The sequence below is a fragment of the Gopherus evgoodei genome, chromosome 8 (assembly GCF_007399415.2).
Source record: "Gopherus evgoodei ecotype Sinaloan lineage chromosome 8, rGopEvg1_v1.p, whole genome shotgun sequence".
NCBI classification, from domain to species: domain Eukaryota; kingdom Metazoa; phylum Chordata; order Testudines; family Testudinidae; genus Gopherus; species Gopherus evgoodei.
In genome coordinates, this window is record NC_044329.1 from 70,048,369 (window position 1) to 70,070,630 (window position 22,262).

A 22,262-nucleotide genomic window follows, 5' to 3' on the forward strand; every position below is an offset into this window, starting at 1 on the left:
GGAGCGGCCCTGCCGGGCCCCGATTGGCGGAGCCGCTTGACAACCGCCGTCAGGGAGCCGGAGCAGCCAGAAGCGGAGCCGTAGGGTCGGGGCAGACGCCGAACTGAACCCCCTTATTCCTGGGCCAGGGACCCGCCGCCATTTTGCGTCCCTCCCATCTACTCCGTGCGTGTGTGTGTGGCCGGGCCCCCCGGACTCCCCTCAGGTGGGTCTGCGTCGTCGTGGTGGGGAGCAGCCCCGGGCCCGGGCTGCCTGGGGAGAGTCCCGGCCTGCTGGGGACCCCTTCCTGCGGGGGCCAGGCTGGCACCTCCCGAGGTAGGGTGACAGAAGGCAGTGGGGGAGGAGAGTGTCTGAGAGGGAGCAAACCGGTGGGGGTGGGAGGCGGCGGGCCTGTCAGGGAAGGTGCGGGGGGGTAGAAGAGAGTCTGGCGGGTGGGGTGACAGCGGGAGCTCTGAAGGGGGAAAGCCCCGGGGATGGTAGGGCCCCCTGTCATGGGGAGGGGAGAAGGAGATCTCCTGCCAGACAGTGGAGCGGAGGGTGGTGCTGAAGGGACCGGGCGAGACAACAGCCTGGCTGCTTTGATGCTGGTGTGGCGAAAACCCATTCATCTTAGTATTCTCTGCTACCCCGCCCCAGACCCCGGTGTCTAAATGTGGTGCCTGTTTCTGTTCTGTGGCCTGCAGCCCCGGTTCTTTCCCCCCGTGAATAGCAAGGGGACAGTGTGATTCTAGCCTGATTCCTCTGTTGTGATCCTGGCATCTAAGTACTGATTTCCCTTTGTTGTAGCGTTCGCAGGGCAAGTCCTCTATAATTGGGTGCCTTGGACATAAAATGTGTCGCCTCTTAGAATACTTGTGTTTACATGAACAGGACGCAGTTTCCTTTTTGCCTGTATTGCTGACAAATGGGACCTATAAATACGATGCATTAAACCGTAATAATTTAAGTACAGTAATCTCACTGAAGTCGTACGTGTTCTTAGTTCTTCTGAGTAAACATTCTGGAAATATTTTCTGTATCTTGATACTGTATCATTAGTACCTTTATTGTTTCAGGGTTTTGAGTAGCAAAAAGGAGAAAATACTTTTAAATACACATGAGGAAAAGCGAATGAAGTATGCCAGTGTGTAAAAGAGGTGTGCCAGCGACTACTTAGTCAAAACACATTAGCTAGTTTGTCCATTTTTTTTAAATTTTTTTTTTAGGTAAAAGTTGTTTCCTTAGTCCTCTCTATCACAACATACAAGTTTTGTGTGGTTCAATTTCACCTTTTTTTTTTTTTTTTGGCATCCATGATACACTTCTCTGCATGATGTGCATTTATAATTTAGACAGAGAGCATTCAGGTTGTAAGAGAAACAATAAAAGCAAGGAAATCTGCCAGTCAGTTGTCAGCTATAGTGAGTTAAACCTTAAATGCAGTATGTAATATTGTTTTTCTCTAAACTGAGCATTGCAGACCACAAGGAGGTGCTCCAATATAAAACACTTGGATGCTAAGCAGTGGGGTGTGGAGAGAGAAGGTGGTGCATGATAGAATCTTTATTTTGACAACTGATCAGTGGAATGGAAAAAAGTTGAGCCATTGAGTTAACGCTGTTCATTTGAGGGCCAGGTACGGGAAAATGCCTTGTATACTTTGTCCTTATACACAGGTTTGTCTTTTTAATTAAAATTGTAGTACCTTTGTTGTAACGTAGTTTATATGAATTTTTATATTACCTTGTTCCTAAGGGCTAAGTGATCTCCATGATTTCCACCCTATATATCCCTATTTCATGGGAATTAATTCAGATAAGAACTTGGCCCATGGAATGTAATTTTTAAATATTTCCTCTCTTATTTAGGGCATCTGAGAATTATTGAGGACAGAGTGAAAATGGAGCCACAAGTTAATGACTTGGGCCCAGATCCTGCAATGAACTCTCTGTATGGACACACTTGTGTGCTCACATGGAGAATGAGGGGCTAGGATACTCCAGAATGAATGAATAAAAACGTGTCTTATATTTCACACGCTTTTTTTCTTTTTTCCCTTAATACTACTTACGGAGCTCTTTTCTGTAAAGTTATTTATGCTGCAACGGTTATTATTGTGAGAGAGTCTTTTCAGAAGTGTCTGCATTTTAAAAGGCTTATGGTTTACAGCTTGTTATTTACACCTGTTAAGAAAACTAGACTTTTGAATGCATTTTGCTCTTCTGTGTACAAAGATATATGTAGAGATGTTTTTTAAGTATGTCGGAAGCAGGAAGCCTGCTAAACAACCAGTGGGGCCCCTGGACTATCGAGATACAAAAAGAGCACTTAAAGACAACAAAGTCATTGCAGAGAAACTAAATGAGTTCTTTGCTTCAGTCTTCATGGCTGAGGATGTTAAGGAGATTCCCAAACCTGAGCTGTCCTTTGTAGGTGACAAGTCTGAGGAATTGTCACAGATTGAAGTGTCACTAGAGGAGGTTTCGGAATTAGTTGATAAACTTAACAGTAACAAGTCACCAGGACCAGGTGGCATTCACCCAAGAGTTCTGAAATAACTCAAATATGAAATTGCGGAACTATTAACTGGTTTGTAACCTGTCCTTTAAATCAGCTTCTGTACCCAATGACTGGAAGATAGCGAATGTAACACCAATATTTAAAAAGGGCTCTAGAGATGATCCCGGCAATTACAGACCGGTAAGTCTAACATCAGTACCGGGAAAATTAGTTGAAACAATAGTAAAGAATAAAATTGTCAGACACAAAGAAGAACATAAATTGTTGGGCAAAAGTCAGCATGGTTTCTGTAAAGGGAAATCATGTCTTACTAATCTATTAGAGTTCTTTGAATGGGTCAACAAACATGTGGACAAGGGGGATCCAGTGGACATAGTGTACTTAGATTTCCAGAAAGCCTTTGACAAGTTCCCTCACCACAGGCACTTATGTAAATTAAGTTGTCATGGGATAAGAGGGAAGATCCTTTCATGGATTGAGAACTGGTTAAAAGATAAGGAACAAAGCATTGGAACAAATGGTAAATTTTCAGAATGGAGAGGGGTAACTAGTGGTGTTCCCCAAGGGTCAGTCCTAGGGCCAGTCCTATTCAACTTGTTCATAAATGATCTGGAGCAAGGGGTAAATAGTGAGGTGGCAAAGTTTGCAGATGATACTAAACTGCTCAAGATAGTTAAGACCAAAGCAGACTGTGAAGAACTTCAAAAAAATCTTACAAAACTAAGTGATTGGGCAACAAAGTGGCAAATGACATTTTAATGTGGATAAATCTAAAGTAATGCACATTGGAAAAAATAACCCCAACTATACATACAATATGATGGGGGCTAATTTAGCGACAACTAATCAGGAAAGAGATCTTGGAGTCATCATGGATAGTTCTCTGCACACGTCCACGTAGTATGCAGCTGCAGTCAAAAAAAGCAAACAGGATGTTGGGAATCATTCAGAAAGGGATAGAGGATAAGACAGACAATATCTTATTGCTCTTATATAAATCCATGGTATGCCCACATCTTGAATACTGTGTACAGATGTGGTCTCCTCATCTTAAAAAAGATATATTGGCATTAGAAAAGGTTCAGAAAAGGGCAACTAAAATGATTAGCGGTTTGGAACGGGTCCCATATGAGGAGAGGTTAAAGAGACTAGGACTTCTCAGCTTGGAAAAGAGGAGAATAAAGGGGGTACGATAGAGATATATAAAATCATGAGTGGTGTGGAGAAGGTGAATAAGGGAAAGTTACTTACTTGTTCACATAATATAAGAACTCGGGGCCATCAAATGAAATTAATGGGCAGCAGGTTTAAATCAAATAAAAGGAAGTTCTTCCTCACACAGCGCACAGTCAACCTGTGGAACTCCTTGCCTGAGGAGGTTGTGAAGGCTAGGACTATAACAAGGTTTAAAAGAAAACTGGATAAATTCATGGAGTTTAAGTCCATTAATGGCTATTAGCCATTGTCCCTAACCTCTGTCTGTCAGAGGGTGGAAATGGATGACAGGAGAGAGATCACTTGATCATTACCTGTTAGTTCTACTCCCTCTGGAACACCTGGCATTGGTCACTATCGGTAGACAGGATACTGGGCTGGATGGATTTTTGGTCTGACCCAGTATGGCCATTCTTACGTTCTTATGACTCTGGGAATATGTGTAATATGATGAAAAAATATAAAAGGAGTATATTGGAGATATTTTTGTGCCAGAAATTAAAACTTCTTGCAGAAATTAAGGGGTGAATATTGTATCTTTTTTTAAAAAAAATTAAGATTATGTTCTCCTTAATTGTCTATTTCATCCCTTAATAACTGTTGTTTAGAACTAGTACAAACATCCATTATTTTAGACTTTCGAAAGTCTAAATGAATTCCCAGTATGACTGCCCCTCAGTCATTGATCATTATCTAAGGGCACTAACATTTTATTTTAGAAATGCATTGCTATCTAAAATGTGAACAGATCTGGGGTTTTTTTTAAACTCCCTTACAAAGTTCTTTATGTAACTTCTACTAAAAGGCCATAGATACAAGTTTGCACAATTGGAGTTACCATTCCATTTATCGGCAAACATCCTGTGTAGAATGTTAAGTTTAAATTATGCCCCCAAGAACAGATGTTTCTGGATTCTGTTGCCCTTCCAGTACTTATAATACTCTGTTTTTGGTTTTTTGTTTTACATTTTTTAAAGGAAAACTAGCACAGAAATCTGAAAGCTTGGGATATAAATGCAAAGAAAGGAATTTTAAACCTCTAACACTGCCGCGCAGTCATTCTTGAGTATTACTGCTTGATCAGATCATTGATGACATTATGTGCCATATGTGCTGGCAATACAGAGTCACAGTGGGATGGTTTGAAGATGCAACTTGAGCTCTAACCATCCGTTTTTCTGCTGCTCTGTGTTTAATACCTTTAAAAACTGATATATAAACACACTTTTCACAAGATCCTGTGTGCAAACTTCTGGATTTTTCACATTACATACTTTATAGCTTATTGTTCCAGTGCATCTTAGGTTAACTTGACTGTATAATGCATATGAGTGTATTAAATATGAGTGTTTTTTCTTATTACCCCTAAAAAACCTTCAATTAAATGAAAAATTTTCTGTAGTAGACCTCCTGTTTATTTCTGGCTCATTGCCATTAGACTAGCAATTGTGAAGTATCCCTCTCATCTGCATTTTCAGTCAGTCCCTTCAGAGTCATGTTAATGAATTCCCAGTATGTTGCATCTTTTCCTCAGAAATTCAATGTCCCACAACAGTTTTTTTTTAAATGGGGCTCCAAAAATCTTGCCAGAATTGATAATGAATCAATAAACAATCTTTAGGTCTCTCCTTCAAGATGTACAGGATCTCCTGGATTGTATTGAGGCCTTTATTTCAATTGCAGGCAGAATGTACGTAGTCAAAATGTAATTATCCATGTTGGAATTTGGCAAGAACACTAAATAAGCACACACCAACTCTTGCAGAAAGTACTGTGGAATCTGGAAACAGATGATACTTGTCATCTTTCAGGACTGGGTGTTTTGGGCCTAATCCTGCTTCTACTGAAGTCACTGTCAAAATTCCTTTTGGTTTCAATGGAATCTGGATCTAAAGGAAAACACTTTTGAGCTTCTCATTTTAGTTCCAGCTACGTCTGATTTATTTTAGTTATAAAAGCATTTTGGTGTCAAACACTTACCAAATCATTGACACTTTAAAGTACTGACTAGAATTATATGAAACCTCAGATTTTCTCTTTGCATATTGTAATAAGATGTAAATTTCTCATGCAGTAGCTTAGTTTATTATGATATGGTGGCTTTTTTGTTTTTGTTGTCAGTGACAATTTTGTTTGCAAATTAGGGCTCACCTGTTGTTGATCCACTGAAATTGTTAGTTCTCTTATCTCTAAAGGTATACAGCAAGGGTTCTCAAACTGGGGGTCAGGACCCCTCAGGGGATTCTAAGATGACTACATGTGGGGGTCATGAGCTGTCAGCCTCCACCCCAACCCTGCTTTGCCTTCCGCATCTATAATGGTGTTAAAGATATAAAAAAGTGTTTTTAATTCATAAGGGGGATCACACTCAGAGGCTTGCTATTTGAAAGGGGTCACCAGTAAAAAAGTTTGAACCACTGGTACACAGGATGAATACTCTTCTGTAGTCCTGATCTAAAAAAATTGTATAGCTATAGAATTTTACACCTGCATTCAAAGATCCAAGTTACCTATGTGGAAGATGAGTGGTGCTTTTACATGTTGCAGTGCCATAGAATTCTCCTAGAATAACTTTGCGGAAGCAGGACTGTTCCTGGTTTAGAGACGTGCTGGTTGTCTTTTGTGCTGAAAACTTTTTTTACTGTCACAGCTGTTAGATCTTTCATTTAATGTAATTGTACTTCCAAGAATGGTATTGTATATCAAATTGGTTTCTGCATCAGTAAGGTGTGTAAGTATTTAACTTTAATGCAATCGTGGAAGGCATGTAGAGCCTGTACTCTTATTTAACTTTGATCTGTGGTGCCATCCAAGCCAAACAAAAGTCCAAACTAAATGTTTCATTGCTCAGTTAGAGGTCTTATTCTGCATGAACTGTACTAGTAATATCCTACTGAAGAGACTCATTTTCAGGTGGAGTACTAGTTTTACCTATCTGCTATGAAATTATTTGAAGTTCAATAAAAACCATAATATCATAAAACATAATAAAAGGCAAATCTGAAGTCTAGAGACCTACTTCAGAAGATGAGGTTGGGGATCAAGGTGTTGACACTTCAATATTACAGTATATGTTTTGATATGGTTGTTAGTTTCCTCCTTCCCTCTAAAAGATATGATTGGATTATTGTCTAGGATCAAAAAATTGAGAATTGGAAAAATAATGAAAGAAGAGCATCTGTTGGCATTAGGGAGGGAATGACATCTCACCATCCAACAGCTTTTTGAAGCAAACACAAAACTATGTAACTCTGTTTCTTTTCATTATTTTACTCCTGGGGAGATTCTGTACCAAAAAAGTAAAAATATTGTGTGCAGAATTTTTATATTCTGCATATTTCATTTGTCAAAATAATGCAGTATAATCACACTGGTTTCAATTATTGAGGTAATTTATTTAAACTACAATACAATAGATAGAGAATGGGAGTGGAGAGCATTGGAGGAAATCCCCAAACCGTCTTGCCTAATAGTAATGTAGCTAGGTTTGATCTTTTATTATTATTAGTCAACAGATATATGCAGCCATATGCTCAGTGTTACATCATAGGCAACTGAAGAGCAAGTGAGGGCTGAGGAGCCAAACTCACAGTTTATATTGGCTACTGACCATTGCCAGAAAGATCAATAACAAACAGTTCACGGAGCAAATTTTGACAAATTTTTTCAGTCCAAAAATTTAGACCAGTTCTAATCGCTAAAGCACCATGAGCATTTATAAGGCCATACTGTCCTTTACACCACTCTTGCCATGTAAAAGAGCATAAAAAATTTTATATCTGTTTTATACTCCTGGGGAAATTCACAAAGAAAATGGGAACAATTCACTAAGCGGGCAGGCTGCTACGTTCTGCTCTGCCTGAGGGGACAGCCTGTGCCATGCCTACCTCCTCAGACACACCCTGAAGTCCTTCCCCTCCATGCCGAGCATGCTGGAAATAGTGAGCGAGAGGGACAGAGTCTGTCTGTCTGTCTCTCTCTCATGCATGACTGCCCACCCCTTCACACACATCCGGTGGTTATTTATGTCTCTATTAGCTTCTCTGGGTTCCCAAACAGACCTGTCTGTGCTTCCAGGGAGAGGAGTGTGACTGCTCTTGTGGCTTTCCTTTGCTCCCCCATCAGAAGTCATTTTTCTGTGGGGAAGCAAAGAAATATGTGGGGGACATGAATTGATGCAGAATTCTCCCAGGAGTAATTATTCACATAAAATGTCCTGTGAGCCAGCTGACTCTTAAATAGAAAAACAAATTGCTAGCTGAGAGCATAGGCCCAAATAATGGTTGTATCTGCCATTGGAGCCACTGGAATATTTAATGATGACTAGAGCCTGTTGTGACTAAAACATGAATTAAAACTAGTCATATTAACAGAAGGCAGGCTATTCTAGCTGGCACAGCCAAATGTGCACTGCTCCAAAATAAACGAGACTGCTCTAACTAAATAATTTTCCAGTCAGGTGTTCTGGGGGGAAAAAACAATTAAAGAAAACTGGCCTACAGCTAAAGGAGGAATATGGAAAAATGCTATGATTTAACTGGTATAATATAAAAATGAGTCTGAGTTCTCATATCTGTTAGAATTCAGCAGCATAAGTTTACTGTGAGCAATGAGAGCTTTCAGATTCAAGTATTTATTCTTTCATTTTTCCTCTTGACTGTGCCTAGTAAATAGTTCATCTGTTCACTAATCCCTCATAACACATTTTACTTGGAAAATCAAGCTAAACTGATTATTTAAACTTGATATGGCAAACTTCTCTTTATTTCTGTCTCTTTTTTTTATTACTATTTTCAATGCTTTCCAAATTGAAAGTAGATTACTAATTACTTGCCCCTAAATGGAGGACCTCTAGACTATGCACCTCATCTTGAATTTGATTTGGGAACCACATCCTTTCCCATTAGCAGTCATTTAACATCCCATTGCAATTACTTACTTATGTAGAAAAGTAATATTAGAGAACTGTTTATTTTAGATATGTCTAATGTAATTTATGTCATTCTTGAAAGGATGAGAAAAAAGTACAACCCTCCCTACTTCAGACAACATTTTTCATCTTGCTCTGTGATTGTTTCTCTTCCCTTACTCATATTTCTATTCCTCTTCATCACCCCCTTGTCCTCTACAGACTAGCCACCTGGCTCTCTTGTCCCATTTTCCTGGACATTCTTTCCTACTGATGGCTGCAGTCCTCGAGAGTAGCTTCACTTTCCTCTCTTGTTACCAGCTGCTTTTAGGGTATATCTGTACCAGTGGTTCTGAAACTTCATTGCACCATGACCCCCTTCTGACAACAAAAATTATTACACAACCCCAGGAGTGGGGACCGGGGACCAAAGACCAAGCCCCGCCGCTTGAGCTCCACCGCCCCACATGGGGGTATCAATGCTGAAGCCCAAGGGCTTCTGCCCTGAGGAGGTGGCATGTAATCTTAGCTCTGGGTGGTGGGGCTCAGGCTTCAGCCCCAGGCAGTGGAGCTTGGGCTTGGGCTTCTGCCCTGGGCCCCAGCAAGTCTAACATCAGCCTTGGCAACCCCATTAAAATGGGGTCATAACCCACAGTTTGAGAACCCCTGGTCTATACTTCACTTGGAAGTGAGCCTCCGAGCCTGATTAGATAGACTTGTGCTAGTGGAGCTTAAGCTGGCACATTGAAAATAATAGTCTGAGTGTTGAGGCTTTTGCAGAGACTCGACAGAGATCCAGGAGGTCATGTGGGCTTTTGTGCCTGAGGTGCAATGTGGACATTGTTATTTTTAGTGCTCTAGCTCAAGCCCCACAGGCTGGGAGGCTTGTTGCTGCAGTAATGTAGATATACCCTTACAGCTCGCTCCAGGCCCCTCTTTGCAATGAAGAGCTCTTGAAAAGATGGTGCTGTGTGATCTGCAAGCTTTCTACAGACCACCAGCAAGTGCCCAGAGGAATATGGTGTGGGAGCCAGCGTTCTAGAGTAGCGTTTCCAAGATGTTGAGCACCTTCACCCATAACTGATATCAAAGAGAGCTGAGGCATTTAACGTCTTACACGAATGAGCCAGTAAACTAGGAAGTTGTCACGGATTTCCAAATAGAGATATATGCCATTGCTTGCCCATGCTTCTGTGAAGGGATCTTGAAATTGGAGGAAAACCCAGTAAAATATGTTGACATTTAGATTCCACATAAAACATTCCATTGGAAATAGGCCTACTTACAAAGTAAGGATAGGAAGTCCTGGCTTACTTACCATGTGCTGTTTCAGAATGGCAAAAAAAATCAAGATAATGCTTTTTATGTATCAAAATTGTACTCCATGTATCTTTTGTGTAATTATAAAATCTTACAAGTATCTATTCGTACCTTAAATATTCAAATACTGTTCTGTTATCTTGCATTTCCTTTTCTGAGAGAAATGGACTGCAGTCTTGCAAATGAAAATGTTATTCCAGGGTAAAAATATAGTTGAAAACTTCTTGATCAGTTCATTTCAGTGGGCCATTTCATGAACTCAGGATACAACTGGGTAGTCACAGTTTCAGGATCAAGTCAGAGTTATGGCTGCACACTCAAGTGCGTAAGATTGATTTCCTAAATCCCACAAACCAATTCTGGAATACTACAATATTCAGTATTGTCAAAACAAACATTTATTTGCAATGTCTGGTCAACAGCATTTGATGACAAGGCATAAGACAAAATATGGACCATATTACTTTGTTTTTTTTTCTCTCCAGGCTACCATCATGACTGCTGAAGAAACAGTGAATGTAAAGGAAGTTGAAATAATTAAACTAATCTTAGATTTCCTGAACTCGAAGAAACTTCATATCAGTATGCTGGCTCTTGAGAAAGAAAGTGGAGTCATTAATGGCCTGTTCTCAGATGACATGCTTTTTCTGAGGTAGAAATTATTAGTACAATAGAAACTAATTAATATCTGCTGGCCATGTGTTCACTAGCCACACTAATTGACTGCTGACTGCCATGAAAAGCATTGAGTCATTTTTGCCATAGCCATTTTCTCTTCTCAAGTATTGCTTCTCCATTGTAAATTGTCCTGTGTGTAACATGCAAGCACTTAGGATGTCCGTGGGCTTTTAAAATATCCTGAGACACTCATGAAAAATGTCAACAAAATATTTTGATAAATATTCTGGTAACTATGTCTGATGAGCCATCTATCTTGGATAGTTTAGACACAACAAATCCTGCATCTTAGCATGGAGTTAGACTATATGACCTTTGAGGTCCCTTCTAACTGTGTGATTGACATGCTCTCTAAATCAAATGTTTTCCAGAAGATGTAATCTGCCTTTCAAAAAGATGCTCAGATTTTCTCTAACATCAAACTGTGGAAGTGGACTCTACTTATCAAAACAGGGTTGATGGCACATGTTGTATAGCAAAATGTTTACTGAAAGGACCTGGGTGACTACAAGTATGAAGATAGGTTCTTCTTCGAGTGATTGCTCATATCCATTCCAGTTAGGTGTACGCGCCGCGCGTGCACATTCGTCGGAAAACTTTTACCCTAGCAACTCAGTGGGCCGGCAGGTCGCCCCCTAGAGTGGCGCCACCATGGCGCTCCATATATACTCCTGCCGGCCCACCCGCTCCTCAGTTCCTTCTTACCGCCCGTGTCGGTCGTTGGAACAGTGGAGCGCGGCTTAGCTGACCTCCACTTCCCTAGCTACTCGTTTTCTCGTATATAATTATGCAGTTATAACACTTTTATATATATATATTTGTATAGTTATACGTGTTTCCTTTGCTAACATGGTTAGTTTGGTTAGCGGGGTTCAGGAAGTAGCCCCTTCCATGAGCCCAGTGCCGGAGCCATGCATGGCTCACCGGGTTTTAAGAGGGGCCCGGCTTGCCAGAAGCCGCGGCCGAAGAGAGATCTACATGACTCCTGTTTGAAGTGCCTCAGGGAATCACACTTGACAGATAAGTGCCCCATTTGCAAGGCTTTTAAGCCGAGAACACAAAGGTGCGGGACTTTCACTTACCCCTCCACCTTGGGCGCGGAGTGATGTCCAAGCGGCGGGCAGAAGCGCCTCCTCGGCACCGGACCCCGCCGGTACCGCCAAGGCCTTTCGGCACCGACCGATCGCCGGCACCGATGTCGACTCGGCACCGCTCCCTTCTTCCGAGGTCGAGAGAGTCTACGATTCCTGCTGGTGCCTGGCGGCTCCCCGGCACGCGCCGCGGTTGAGCCCCCTGCTCCCGCTACTTCCGTGCCACCTGCATCGCAGCCAGAGAGCTCGCCTAAGTTGCGTATCCGGCACCGTCACCTGCAGAGGCACCGATGACTTCGGCTCCGTCGATTCCAGTCCCCCAGGACCATGGAATCCGGTGCCTGGCAGCTCCCCGGCTCGCGCCGTGGTAGAGCTTACTGCTCCTGCTGCTTCTGTGCCAGCTGCACCACAGCTAGACAGCTCGTCTAAGTCGGATCGCCCGGCGCCGACACCTGTTACGGCACCGATGACATCGTCACCGTCGATCCCGGTCCCACAAGGGCCGTAGAATCCGGTGCCTGACGGCTCCCCGGCACGCGCCGTGGTTGAGCGTATTGCTCCTGCTGCTTCCGTGCCAGCGGCACCGCAGCCAGAGGGCTCGTCTAAGTCGGATCGCCCGGCGCCGACACCTGCTACGGCACCGATGACGTCGTCACCGTCGATCCCGGTCCCACAAGGGCCGTAGAATCCGGTGCCTGACGGCTCCCCGGCACGCGCTGTGGTTGAGCGTATTGCTCCTGCTGCTTCCGTGCCAGCGGCACCGCAGCCAGAGAGCTCGTCTAAGTCGGATCGCCCGGCGCCGACACCTGTTACGGCACCGATGACGTCGTCACCGTCGATCCCGGTCCCACAAGGGCCGTAGAATCCGGTGCCTGACGGCTCCCCGGCACGCGCCGTGGTTGAGCGTATTGCTCCTGCTGCTTCCGTGCCAGCGGCACCGCAGCCAGAGGGCTCGTCTATGTCGGATCGCCCGGCACCGACACCTGCTGCGGCACCGATGACGTCGGCACCGTCGATCCCCGGTCCCGCAAGGGCCGTAGGATCCGGTGCCTGGCGGCTCCCCGGCACGCGCCGTGGTCGAGCTAAGGCTCCGGCTGCTTCCATGCCAACGGCACCGCAGCCAGAGGGCTAGTCTAAATCGGAGCGCCCGGCACCGACACCTGCTGCGGCACCGATGACGTCGGCACCGTCGATCCCGGTCCCGTAAGGGCCGTAGAATCCGGTGCCTGACGGCTCCCCGGCACGCGCCGTGGTTGAGCTCCTGCTCCGGCTGCTTCCATGCCAACCGAAGCCTCTGAGGCACCGACAACATCGGCACCGTCGATTCCAGTCCCACAAGGGCTATCGAATCCGGTGCCCGACGGCTCCCCGGCACGCGCCGTGGTTGAGCGTATTACTCCCGCTGCTTCAGTGCTGACGGCACCGCAGCCAGACAGCTTATCTAACTCGGTTCGCCCGGCACCGACACCTACCGAAGCTCTGTCGACCTCGGTACCGTGGATCCCGGCCCCACGAGGGCCGTCGAATCCGGTGCCTGACAGCTCCCCAGTACGCACTGTGGTTGAGCCTGCTGTTCCCTGCACGCCGGAGATGTTACCAACGGCGAGGGCTCTCAGTGCCATGACAGAGTCAGTGCTGCCTGACCCGGGCACCGCCGGTACGGGTAATACAGTCTCTTCAGGGGACTGTCCCCTGTCAGTATAGCAAAGCGGCACCGTTCATGATCACGGTCCCGCAGACACTCCAAGTCCTGTTGGCATGCCGGACACCACTGGCAGTCCCGGTGCTGTTTTCCTCGGTACTGGTCACACTCGCTGCACCGGTCGGTATCCCGTTCGCCGACCCGCTATCGGCACCGTTCCGACATCTGGCACCGCGGTGGGCAGGTACCTTGACTCCTGTAGCTCTTCTCCGAGCCTCGAGATCTCGGTCGACCTCCCGACACCGTTCTGGTTGCGGGTCTGGATCTCGTTCCAGGTACCGATACGCCTCCCGATGCCGGTCCCCGGTGCCGAGTTGGGCAAGGTCCGAGTGAGTCAGAGACTCGGCCCGTGCCTTCTTTTAGTACCTCCATGGCCGTCCGGACGCGCATCCGTGTCATCTCATATGCGCAGATTTTATGCTCAGGACCACGATCCTGATATGATGGCCAGCGGGCGCCAGCCCCGGCGCAGAAAGAGCCTTGGCGAATGCAAGGTGTACTCTGCAGGGGCCCTGCAGCTCTGGGTAGCAAAGCAACAAGCCTTGCTTAGCTGTGATAATTATAGCACCTGGGTGAAGGAGTTTCTCCCTCAAACCTCCCACCTGGAGTTCGCTGCCGTCTTGGGGGACGGGGGAAAGAATTTACCCCTTGTTGGTAAAGGCATCTTCGCGGCAGAGACAGCCCCAGACTGCGAAGCCTGCTGGACAATAAGGTCCTAATGCGTCTTAGCATGTATACGCCAGCGACCAAACGTAGGCCTTTATGGCCCCAGCCGCCATACTCTGTGCCTAGCCAGACAGAACTCTGGAAAACGGCAAGGCCAAGGTGGTCGCAGACAAACGTCAGGCCCCCTAAAAAGCCAAAGTCAAGGTCCCTCGCAATTACCACTGGGACCAAAGACGGACCTTCCAAGGTTCGCCGGAGGGCGGCGTACCAGTCGCAGGACGGGATCCCGATCCCGCTTTCTCCTGGCATGGCCCCAGTTACTTTTAGATCGCTGGGCCCTGCGCACGATGGAGCATAGGTATCACCTTTAAATTGCTCCAGCCCTGTCCCCCTTCAGCGGACGAAAGGGGCTAGGGGTTTTACTCCCGTTATGCCCTAGTCCCCCACTCGAACACAGGTCTCAGACCTCCCTGGTTCTGCATGGACTCAACCGGTTTGGGATAAGGTTGAAGTTCTGCAGGGTATCCCTGGGAACCATTATTCCATCCTTGCCTCCTGGGGGCTACTATGCCGCCCTGGATAGGAAGGACGCGTACTTTCGCAATGCCATCTTCCCTCCGCACGGGAGATGCCTCCGCTTTATAGCCAGCAGTGAATATTCCCGGTTTACGGCCATAGTCGCCGCCTACCGTCGCTGATGTCGGATATGCGTTTTTCCGTATTGGGACGATTCGCTTATCCGAGGAGACTCTGAGACACAAACCACTCAGCCCGTGGGCATCGTCACGGTCTTATTCACAGGTCAAGGTCTGATGATTACTATAGAGCAATCCACTCTGGTTCCCACGCAGAGGTTGGGCTTCCTAGGGGCTATCTTGGTCTCCTACCTAGCCGGAGCCTGCTTATCACAACTGCGGTTTTAGGCGATGGCAACAATCATCTGAGGTCTGAAGGCTTTCCCAACGACCTCAGCTCGTTCTTGTCTCAGTCTCCTGGGTCCATGGTTGCCCGCAAGTTTGTAACCAAACACGCCAAGCTCCGCCTCCGTCCTCTCCAAGTCCGGCCCACCTCGGCGTACCGCTTGGACAGGGAGCCAATGGTCATGGTAGTCACCGTTCCCTCGAACGCCTTAGGCTCCCTAGAGTGGTGACTAACTCCCTCCTTGGTGTGGACAGGGATGCGGTTTTATCCGCCCCAGCCCTCACTGCCCCTGACGGCGGACGCATCATCTCTCTGCTCGAGTGCTCATGGTCACCTCCGAGCTTAAGGCCTTCGGTCTAATAGGGAGCTGGCATTCCTCATTAATGCCCCAAAAATGAGAGTAGTCCGCCTGGCATGCCAGGGGTTCCAGCGGCAGCTGCGAGGCCGTTGTATCTCGGTGTTTACAGCCAACACAATGGCCAGGTGCTTCATAAGCATTCAGGGGGGACATAGTCCTCCCCCCTTTTTTGTCAGGAGGCCATCCATTTCCGGGTCTTTTGCATGGCCCACTCGATGGAGCTGGCGACGTCCTTTCTCCCAGGCGTTCGGAACGTCTTAACTCTTTGACTCAGCAGGTCTTTCATGTCTTACGAGTCATCACTCTGCCCCATGTGAGGCGTCCCGCTTTCCGGAAGTGGAGATGGTTCCTCACACAGACCTATTCGCTCACCGCGAGAGCAGGAAATGCCAGGTGTTCTGCTCCTTCCAAGGTCTCTCCTCGGAATCGATCTTGGACGCATTCCTGATGCCGTGGAACGGCCAACTGCATTATGCCTTCCCACTGTTCCCACTGGTTCGTTAGGTCCTGCTTAAACTCCGCAGGGGCAGAGTGCGCATCATCATGATCATTCCAGAGTGGTCCAGGCAGCACTGGCATACCACGTTGCTCGGCCTGTCAGCCCAGACCCCATCACTCAGGGCAATGACAGGCTTCGTCACTCGGACCTGCAGCCCCTTCGCCTCACGGTGGCTCCTGCGTACCTGAGTCGGGGTGACAGGCAGCCTTCCACCTGGTCAACGTACCGGGCCAGGTGGAAGCGTTTCCTTTACAGCTGCAGTACGCTCGATCTTGCTCCTGCTGAGGTCTCGATCCCTCTATTTGGCCTGCCTCTGGCCTTCAGCGGCAGGATCTGGCGGTATCATCGCTGAGGATACTCTCAGCAGCCATCCCTACCTTCCAGCAGGCTAAAATGGACGTTCAGTGTCCCACGCTCTATGGGTTCGAGGTCCCTCAAGGGCTTGGAGCGCTTGCACCCTCGGGTGCGCCGCCCAGCCCCGCCCTGGGACCTCAACCTAGTCTTGGCCAGACGAGTCTCTGAGATCAGAGCTCTTACGAAGGTTCCGCAAAGACAAGGTGCAGTTATGACAGCACCCGGCTTTCCTCCCTAAGGTGTTTTGGCCTTTCATGTTACCCACAGCTCAACGCAATGGGCATAACCGTTGCACTCCTTGAACATCTGTGGAGTGCTCGCATTATATTGTGCTGACAGAATCATTTCCTAAGGTGCCCCAGCTCTGCCCCGGTAGCGGGCCAAAGAGAGGGCTTGCTTGTTTTCCTCTCAGAGGATCTCATCTGGGGTGATGGCGGACATCCCCACTTGTTATGATTTGGCTCATATTTCCCCAAGCCACATCACCGTGCATTCTACCAGGGCTCAGGCTTCATCTGCCGCCTTGCTGGCTCGTGTTTCTACCCACGAGATCTGTCGCGAAGCTCCATTGGTCCTCGGTCCATACCTTTGCTTCGCAGTATGCCCTGGTTCAGCAGTCAAGAGAGGCTGTAGCCTCTGGCTCAGCAGTTTTATTCTGCCACTTTTCACTCCGACCCCACCGCCTTTGTAAGGCTTGGGATTCACCTAACTGGAATGGATATGAGCAATCACTCGAAGAAGAAAAGACGGTTACTCACCTTTGTAACTGTTGTTCTTCGAGATGTGTTGCTCATATCCATTCCGCACCCGCCCTCCTTCCCCACTGTCGGAGTAGCCGGCAAGAAGGAACTGAGGAGCGGGTGGGCCGGCAGGAGTATATATGGAGCGCCATGGTGGCGCCACTCTAGGGGGCGACCTGCCGGCCCACTGAGTTGCTAGGGTAAAAGTTTTCCGACGAATGTGCACGCGCGGCGCGTACACCTAACTGGAATGGATATGAGCAACACATCTCGAAGAACAACAGTTACAAAGGTGAGTAACCGTCTTTTACTAAACCCTACAACAAATGTAGAGAATAAGTTCATACAGGGAGGAGTTTTTGTTTGGTTGGTTGGTGAGGGGGAAGGGAGAGGGTGAAGTTGAGGATGTTGGTAGCTTGGACCAACAAGGCTCATTTGTTCATCTGTAGCTGAACAGATATTCCAGCCTTGTTTTAGCCTCAGGCTAAAACTTAACATAGGGCTGACTACCAGTTTTAATATAGACCTAACATGTGTGATGAATAAGTTGGGATTTTTGCCGTGCTGGCTAAAAGGCAAGTTTTTCTGGTAAAACTTCCTAGTGTAGACCAGCCCTCACCAGTATTGTAGTTATACTTCTAGCACTACTTTTAAAGCTGTCACCATTCCCATAGTGTTACCCTCCAGTTGGAAGAGTGACTACTGTAGAGGCATGACAAATAGACTTTTAATATCTCACATTTATTAAATAGGTATTTGCATGATGAAACCATTAAGCACAAATGAGGTGTATAATATACATGCTAAGGGATTTTGCAGTTTACCGGAAGCATAGGAAAGTATTTATACATCTATGTTTAAATAACATTAAATGTGATCTTTTAAAATCTCCTTAACAACATTTCCTGCCTACTCCCAATTACAATGCTCTTGTGGGTTTTTGGCACGTACTGCTAAAACTGAGTAAGCATAATGAAAAATAGGTACATAAATTGATGATAAAATCTGGGTTGAGGTTCTTCATCCTTAATTTGGCTGTATTCTTAATGATAGCAGGCGTATTCATCTAAGGTGAAGTTTTCCTCTCCCTACCAAAGTTAATAGACTTTCTGAGGAAAACACTGTGAGAGCGTGAAGAAATGGTATTTACCCACCCAATGGGGGATGAGGCTGGAATGCAGCCCTGTCTGCTATTCCAGCTTATTGGATGGAGTAGTGGCTCTTCTGCTTGCCTGGGAGTTTTGAGCCCCTGGATCCAACTAAGCTCTCTCACAAATGCTCCTCTTACACATTGCTCCCTAGCATAGGGATTGTGTCCACTTTGTGTTTGTACAGGGGCTAGCACAATAGAACAGTTGGTTGTGCTATACTGTAAACAGATGCAGAGGCCTGCTGTACAACTGCTCTGTTTACACACAACCACTGTAGACAGTTAATACTTACTTACAGTATTTTTCAGGATGCCTTCAGTCATGTTTTGTATTGTGACATTTTAAAATCTCACTTGTGGAGAAAGAATGAAACATCTTGGAAGAAATCCCTAAAAACATAAAAAGCAGCAGATATCTGAAGAGATACTCTTGTACCTCCTTACGAATACATACATATCTACTATTTGTCCTCTTGGTGTTAGAGTATGTAGCTACAGAGACAATATTGAGAAAGGATTTAGGTTACACGTTTATCTCTGTTTAAATCTGATCTTATCTGCTTTGCAAAGCATTAACTTTACAAAGCTCGCTGGTCAGCTGGACATCAGGCTGTATGTAAATTACATTTGTAAAAATATTAAGTAAAAGATATCCAGTTAAATTAAATGAGTGACTTTCTTTTTGTATAGACAGTTGATCCTTGATGGACAGTGGGATGAGGTTCTTCAGTTCATTCAGCCTCTTGAGTGTATGGAAAAATTTGACAAGAAAAGGTAAAATTATTAACTCTGAGGTAGTAGCATCGTAAGTCATATGGTGAGGTCGAAAATCTCTGGAATAAGACTTTTTCAAGTCTTTAAAAAAATAAACTGTAACTTCTGAATCTGAGAACAATAGTTTACAATTTCAGTTGTATGGCTTTATGGATTTTTTTTCAATCTATACATCCAGTATAAAATTATTTGAAAGTATTTTAGAACTTACTACAGACTTTAAAGTATTCTATAACATGTCTTGGCCTGGTTAAAATGTGTTGTACTTTAAGAATTGTGCTCAATTTAAAAAAATTAAAATGTATTTTCTTTGAGATCACATCAAAGTAACTCAGGTATTCAAAAAAGGAGGAGACTGGCTGTGGATCGTTCTCTTATGAACCAGCAATTATTTTAACATGTAATATTTCTGGAAGTAAATCACTGGGAAAAGACATCTTTTCTGCAAAGAACCAATTCTTTTATTGCTTGGGTTGTTACATTTTGAGAGCAGAAACTTTGCAGCTGCAGTTATCTGTGGAATGTACTACTTAGCTACTGCTTTAAGATCTTTAGTGTCTTATACTTCACTTCTTACATGCAGGTTTCGCTATATTATACTGAAACAGAAATTTTTAGAAGCCTTATGTGTGAACAATGCAATGTCAGCAGAAGATGAGCCTCAGCACGTAAGTTTTTATGCTTGGCTACATTAATGAAATGCTTTAAGATCCTCTTATTGATTAGACACTGTGGAAGTCCATAGTACTGTATTGTTGTTCCTGAAGGTTTTTGGTAGTATTTGCTGGGCAGGCTTTAGGGCAATTCACCCGACTTCCCCCAAATCGGGCCTCGCGCCCCTAAGAGGGCCCTGCAACATCCCTAAGGACCCTCCGCCAACGAGCTGCTGCCGAAGTCCTGCCGCTGTCTTCGGCGGCAGCTCATTCGCTGCCGCGGAAGAAGGACTGTGCATCGGCATGCCGCCGAAGGCACTAGCAGCCAGTTGAGCTGCCGCCGAAGTCCCACCCCTGTCTTTGGCGGCAGCTCTTTCGAATCAGGCCCTGCAGTGCCTAAAGCCGGCTTTAGACTAGCGCCTTGTCGCTCACAGTACAAATCAGGTGGAGGCCTCTTGCGTTGCAAAACCCAGTGTCCCTTTATTTCCCTGTGTTCGTTCCCACCACCATCTCTATACAACTCTGTACAATTCAATAGGAGGTAGGTAGCCACTCGGGGGACAGCTAGTTCCTGTTGCTAGCTAGGAGCAGCAGTTCCTCACTCCTTACTTCTCCTGTTCCTTCCCCCGCCCCCTTTCCACTTCCTTCCTGCCAGCTTTATAGGCCTTCGCCCCAGCATGCTCACAGGTGATTACTCTTAGGCTCCTTTAATAAGCCACATCCTGCCAGCTTGAATCATTTCCCCTTGATAGGAGCTGTGCTACCAGGTTCTGAGCTAATGGGCTGGTTCAGTGCCTCTTAGGCCAGCACCCTGTTACACCAGCCCTGGTCATTTGTTTAGCAAAAAGTTCTCATGTATAACATAAGAACCACCAACCTTTTCTAAAAGTGAAGGACTACAGTTGGGAATAGTAATGGATAGATACTGGGCAGTTTTTGCCCATGTAATTCTAACTGTGCACGTCAAATTGGCCTTAAAATGACCTTGCCATTCATTACTTGATCCAGTTGTGCCAAAGAGTGCTGTGTTTGCATGACATTGGCAAATATGCAAAACTAAACTGAAACCTCTAAAGTAGTTTATGCTTGTGTCCTAACAGAGGACTTCAGACGTGAAAGGTTAGTTTTTACCTCTACCCATTGGACCATCCAGCGTTCTGTTTTAGAATAACAACTTGGGATATGTAAATATATTTAATAATCTTATTAGGCTCCTTAAATATATTTACTTGTTTTCATTATCTCCTAAAAGAGGAAACTTTTGATATTTTTGAAGTGTTATGGAACCTGAACCTGTCAATTAGACTTCCAGTTTCAAGCTCAAATTGACCATTCAGATACTAGTGTGCAATTTAAATTCTTCAGTGCACCTTGCCTGTGGTAGCATTTATAGACAAAGATGCAATGCTGTTCAGTGTTCCCTTGCTAGTAGAGAGTAAATGATGTCACAGAGAATTGAGTTCACTGAATGTGTGAAAAGCAGGGAGGAGGAGTTATGAATAAGGTTTCTAGTGTGCAAAAGGTTTTAAATGGTAACCAGAGCTGTAGCATGAATAGGGTTATAGGCTGTGTCTCATTCATTGTAAATATTTTACTTTATATTGCTCATATATGAACATTAAATTACAAGTACAAAAGCATTATAAATCTTTTCCATAAAAATACATTGCAAACAAAAATATTAGTTGTTCAAATCAAAAATTATCATTGCTTTGGTGACTTTAATTCTCCATCCCATTGCCATATATTCTATGGCAGGGTCCTTACCTGACCGTATGCAGAGAGCACCACAAAGTTCCAAATTTAAGGTTAGAAGAAGGACGTAGTTAAAACATATAGCACTCTAGTCATAGTATTTACATAATGTTACTGGAGAACACTATGGAAAAAGGTGCAATTTCTTGGTATTTTGCATGCTGAATATTGTTATATGATAGGTTAATGAAAAGTCATCATAATTAGGGTGACCAGATGTCCCAATTTTATAGGGACAATCCTGATATTTGGGTCTTTGTCTTATATAGGTACCTATTACCCCCCACTTCCTGGCCTGATTTTTCACACTTGCTATCTGGTCACCCTAATCATAATGCACATGAAAAGAGGAAAAGTTGGTGGGAACGTCAAAGTTTTTCCATTTTCTGCAGCTAACATCTCAATTTTAGTGTTGCATTTAAGCTTGCCTTCTGTTTTAGAATTAGTTGAAAATTAATCAAACACATCTGTGTGTATTGAATATGTGATCTGCAAAGAACTGTGGAGATTTTCATTGCTTTTTTTACACATACAGATCACGTATAGTCTGAGAATAAGCATGGAAAAACTTAAACACAAAAAGTAACTTTCTCAGAGTTTCCAGTGACTGAAAATTACAGAAACTTAGGACTTGATTCTCTTACACCAGTTTGATATTCTAACTTAAATGGAACTTCTCCTCTTTATGGCTCTGAAAAGAGAATTTGATTCCTAAACTGGAAATGCCTTTTCAACCTACAGTTGTAGCAAATTTGTTTAGTTACAGATATTAAAATTCTGAGAGCTTAAAACACATAGTGGCTTCTATGAAAACAGCGACATGAGCATGACCTTCATTGTATTGATCAAGTGATTTGAAATTGGAGTCCCTTAAGAAGAATTTGGTCTTAAAACTGCTGACATGAAATCTGTTGCAGACTCCATGTACACTAACATATTTAAAATGAAAACTATACTAACAGCAAAGGAAAAATGAGG

At 45.0% G+C, this 22,262-nt stretch overlaps 1 protein-coding gene across 3 annotated transcripts in view; it reads left to right on the forward strand.

Moving 5' to 3' along the window:
• WDR47 (WD repeat domain 47) overlaps positions 1-22,262 on the forward strand; it is a 50,216-nt gene continuing 27,954 nt past the window's right edge. For 2 of the 3 annotated variants that reach the window (XM_030572741.1, XM_030572742.1), the window contains exons 1-4: positions 1-205; positions 10,429-10,595; positions 18,793-18,876; positions 19,460-19,544. In XM_030572741.1, coding sequence (XP_030428601.1) covers positions 10,438-10,595; positions 18,793-18,876; positions 19,460-19,544 — 327 coding nt within the window. In that variant the 5' untranslated portion in view covers positions 1-205; positions 10,429-10,437. The remainder of the gene's footprint in view (positions 206-10,428; positions 10,596-18,792; positions 18,877-19,459; positions 19,545-22,262) is intronic. The other variant, XM_030572743.1, reaches the window with a different exon arrangement.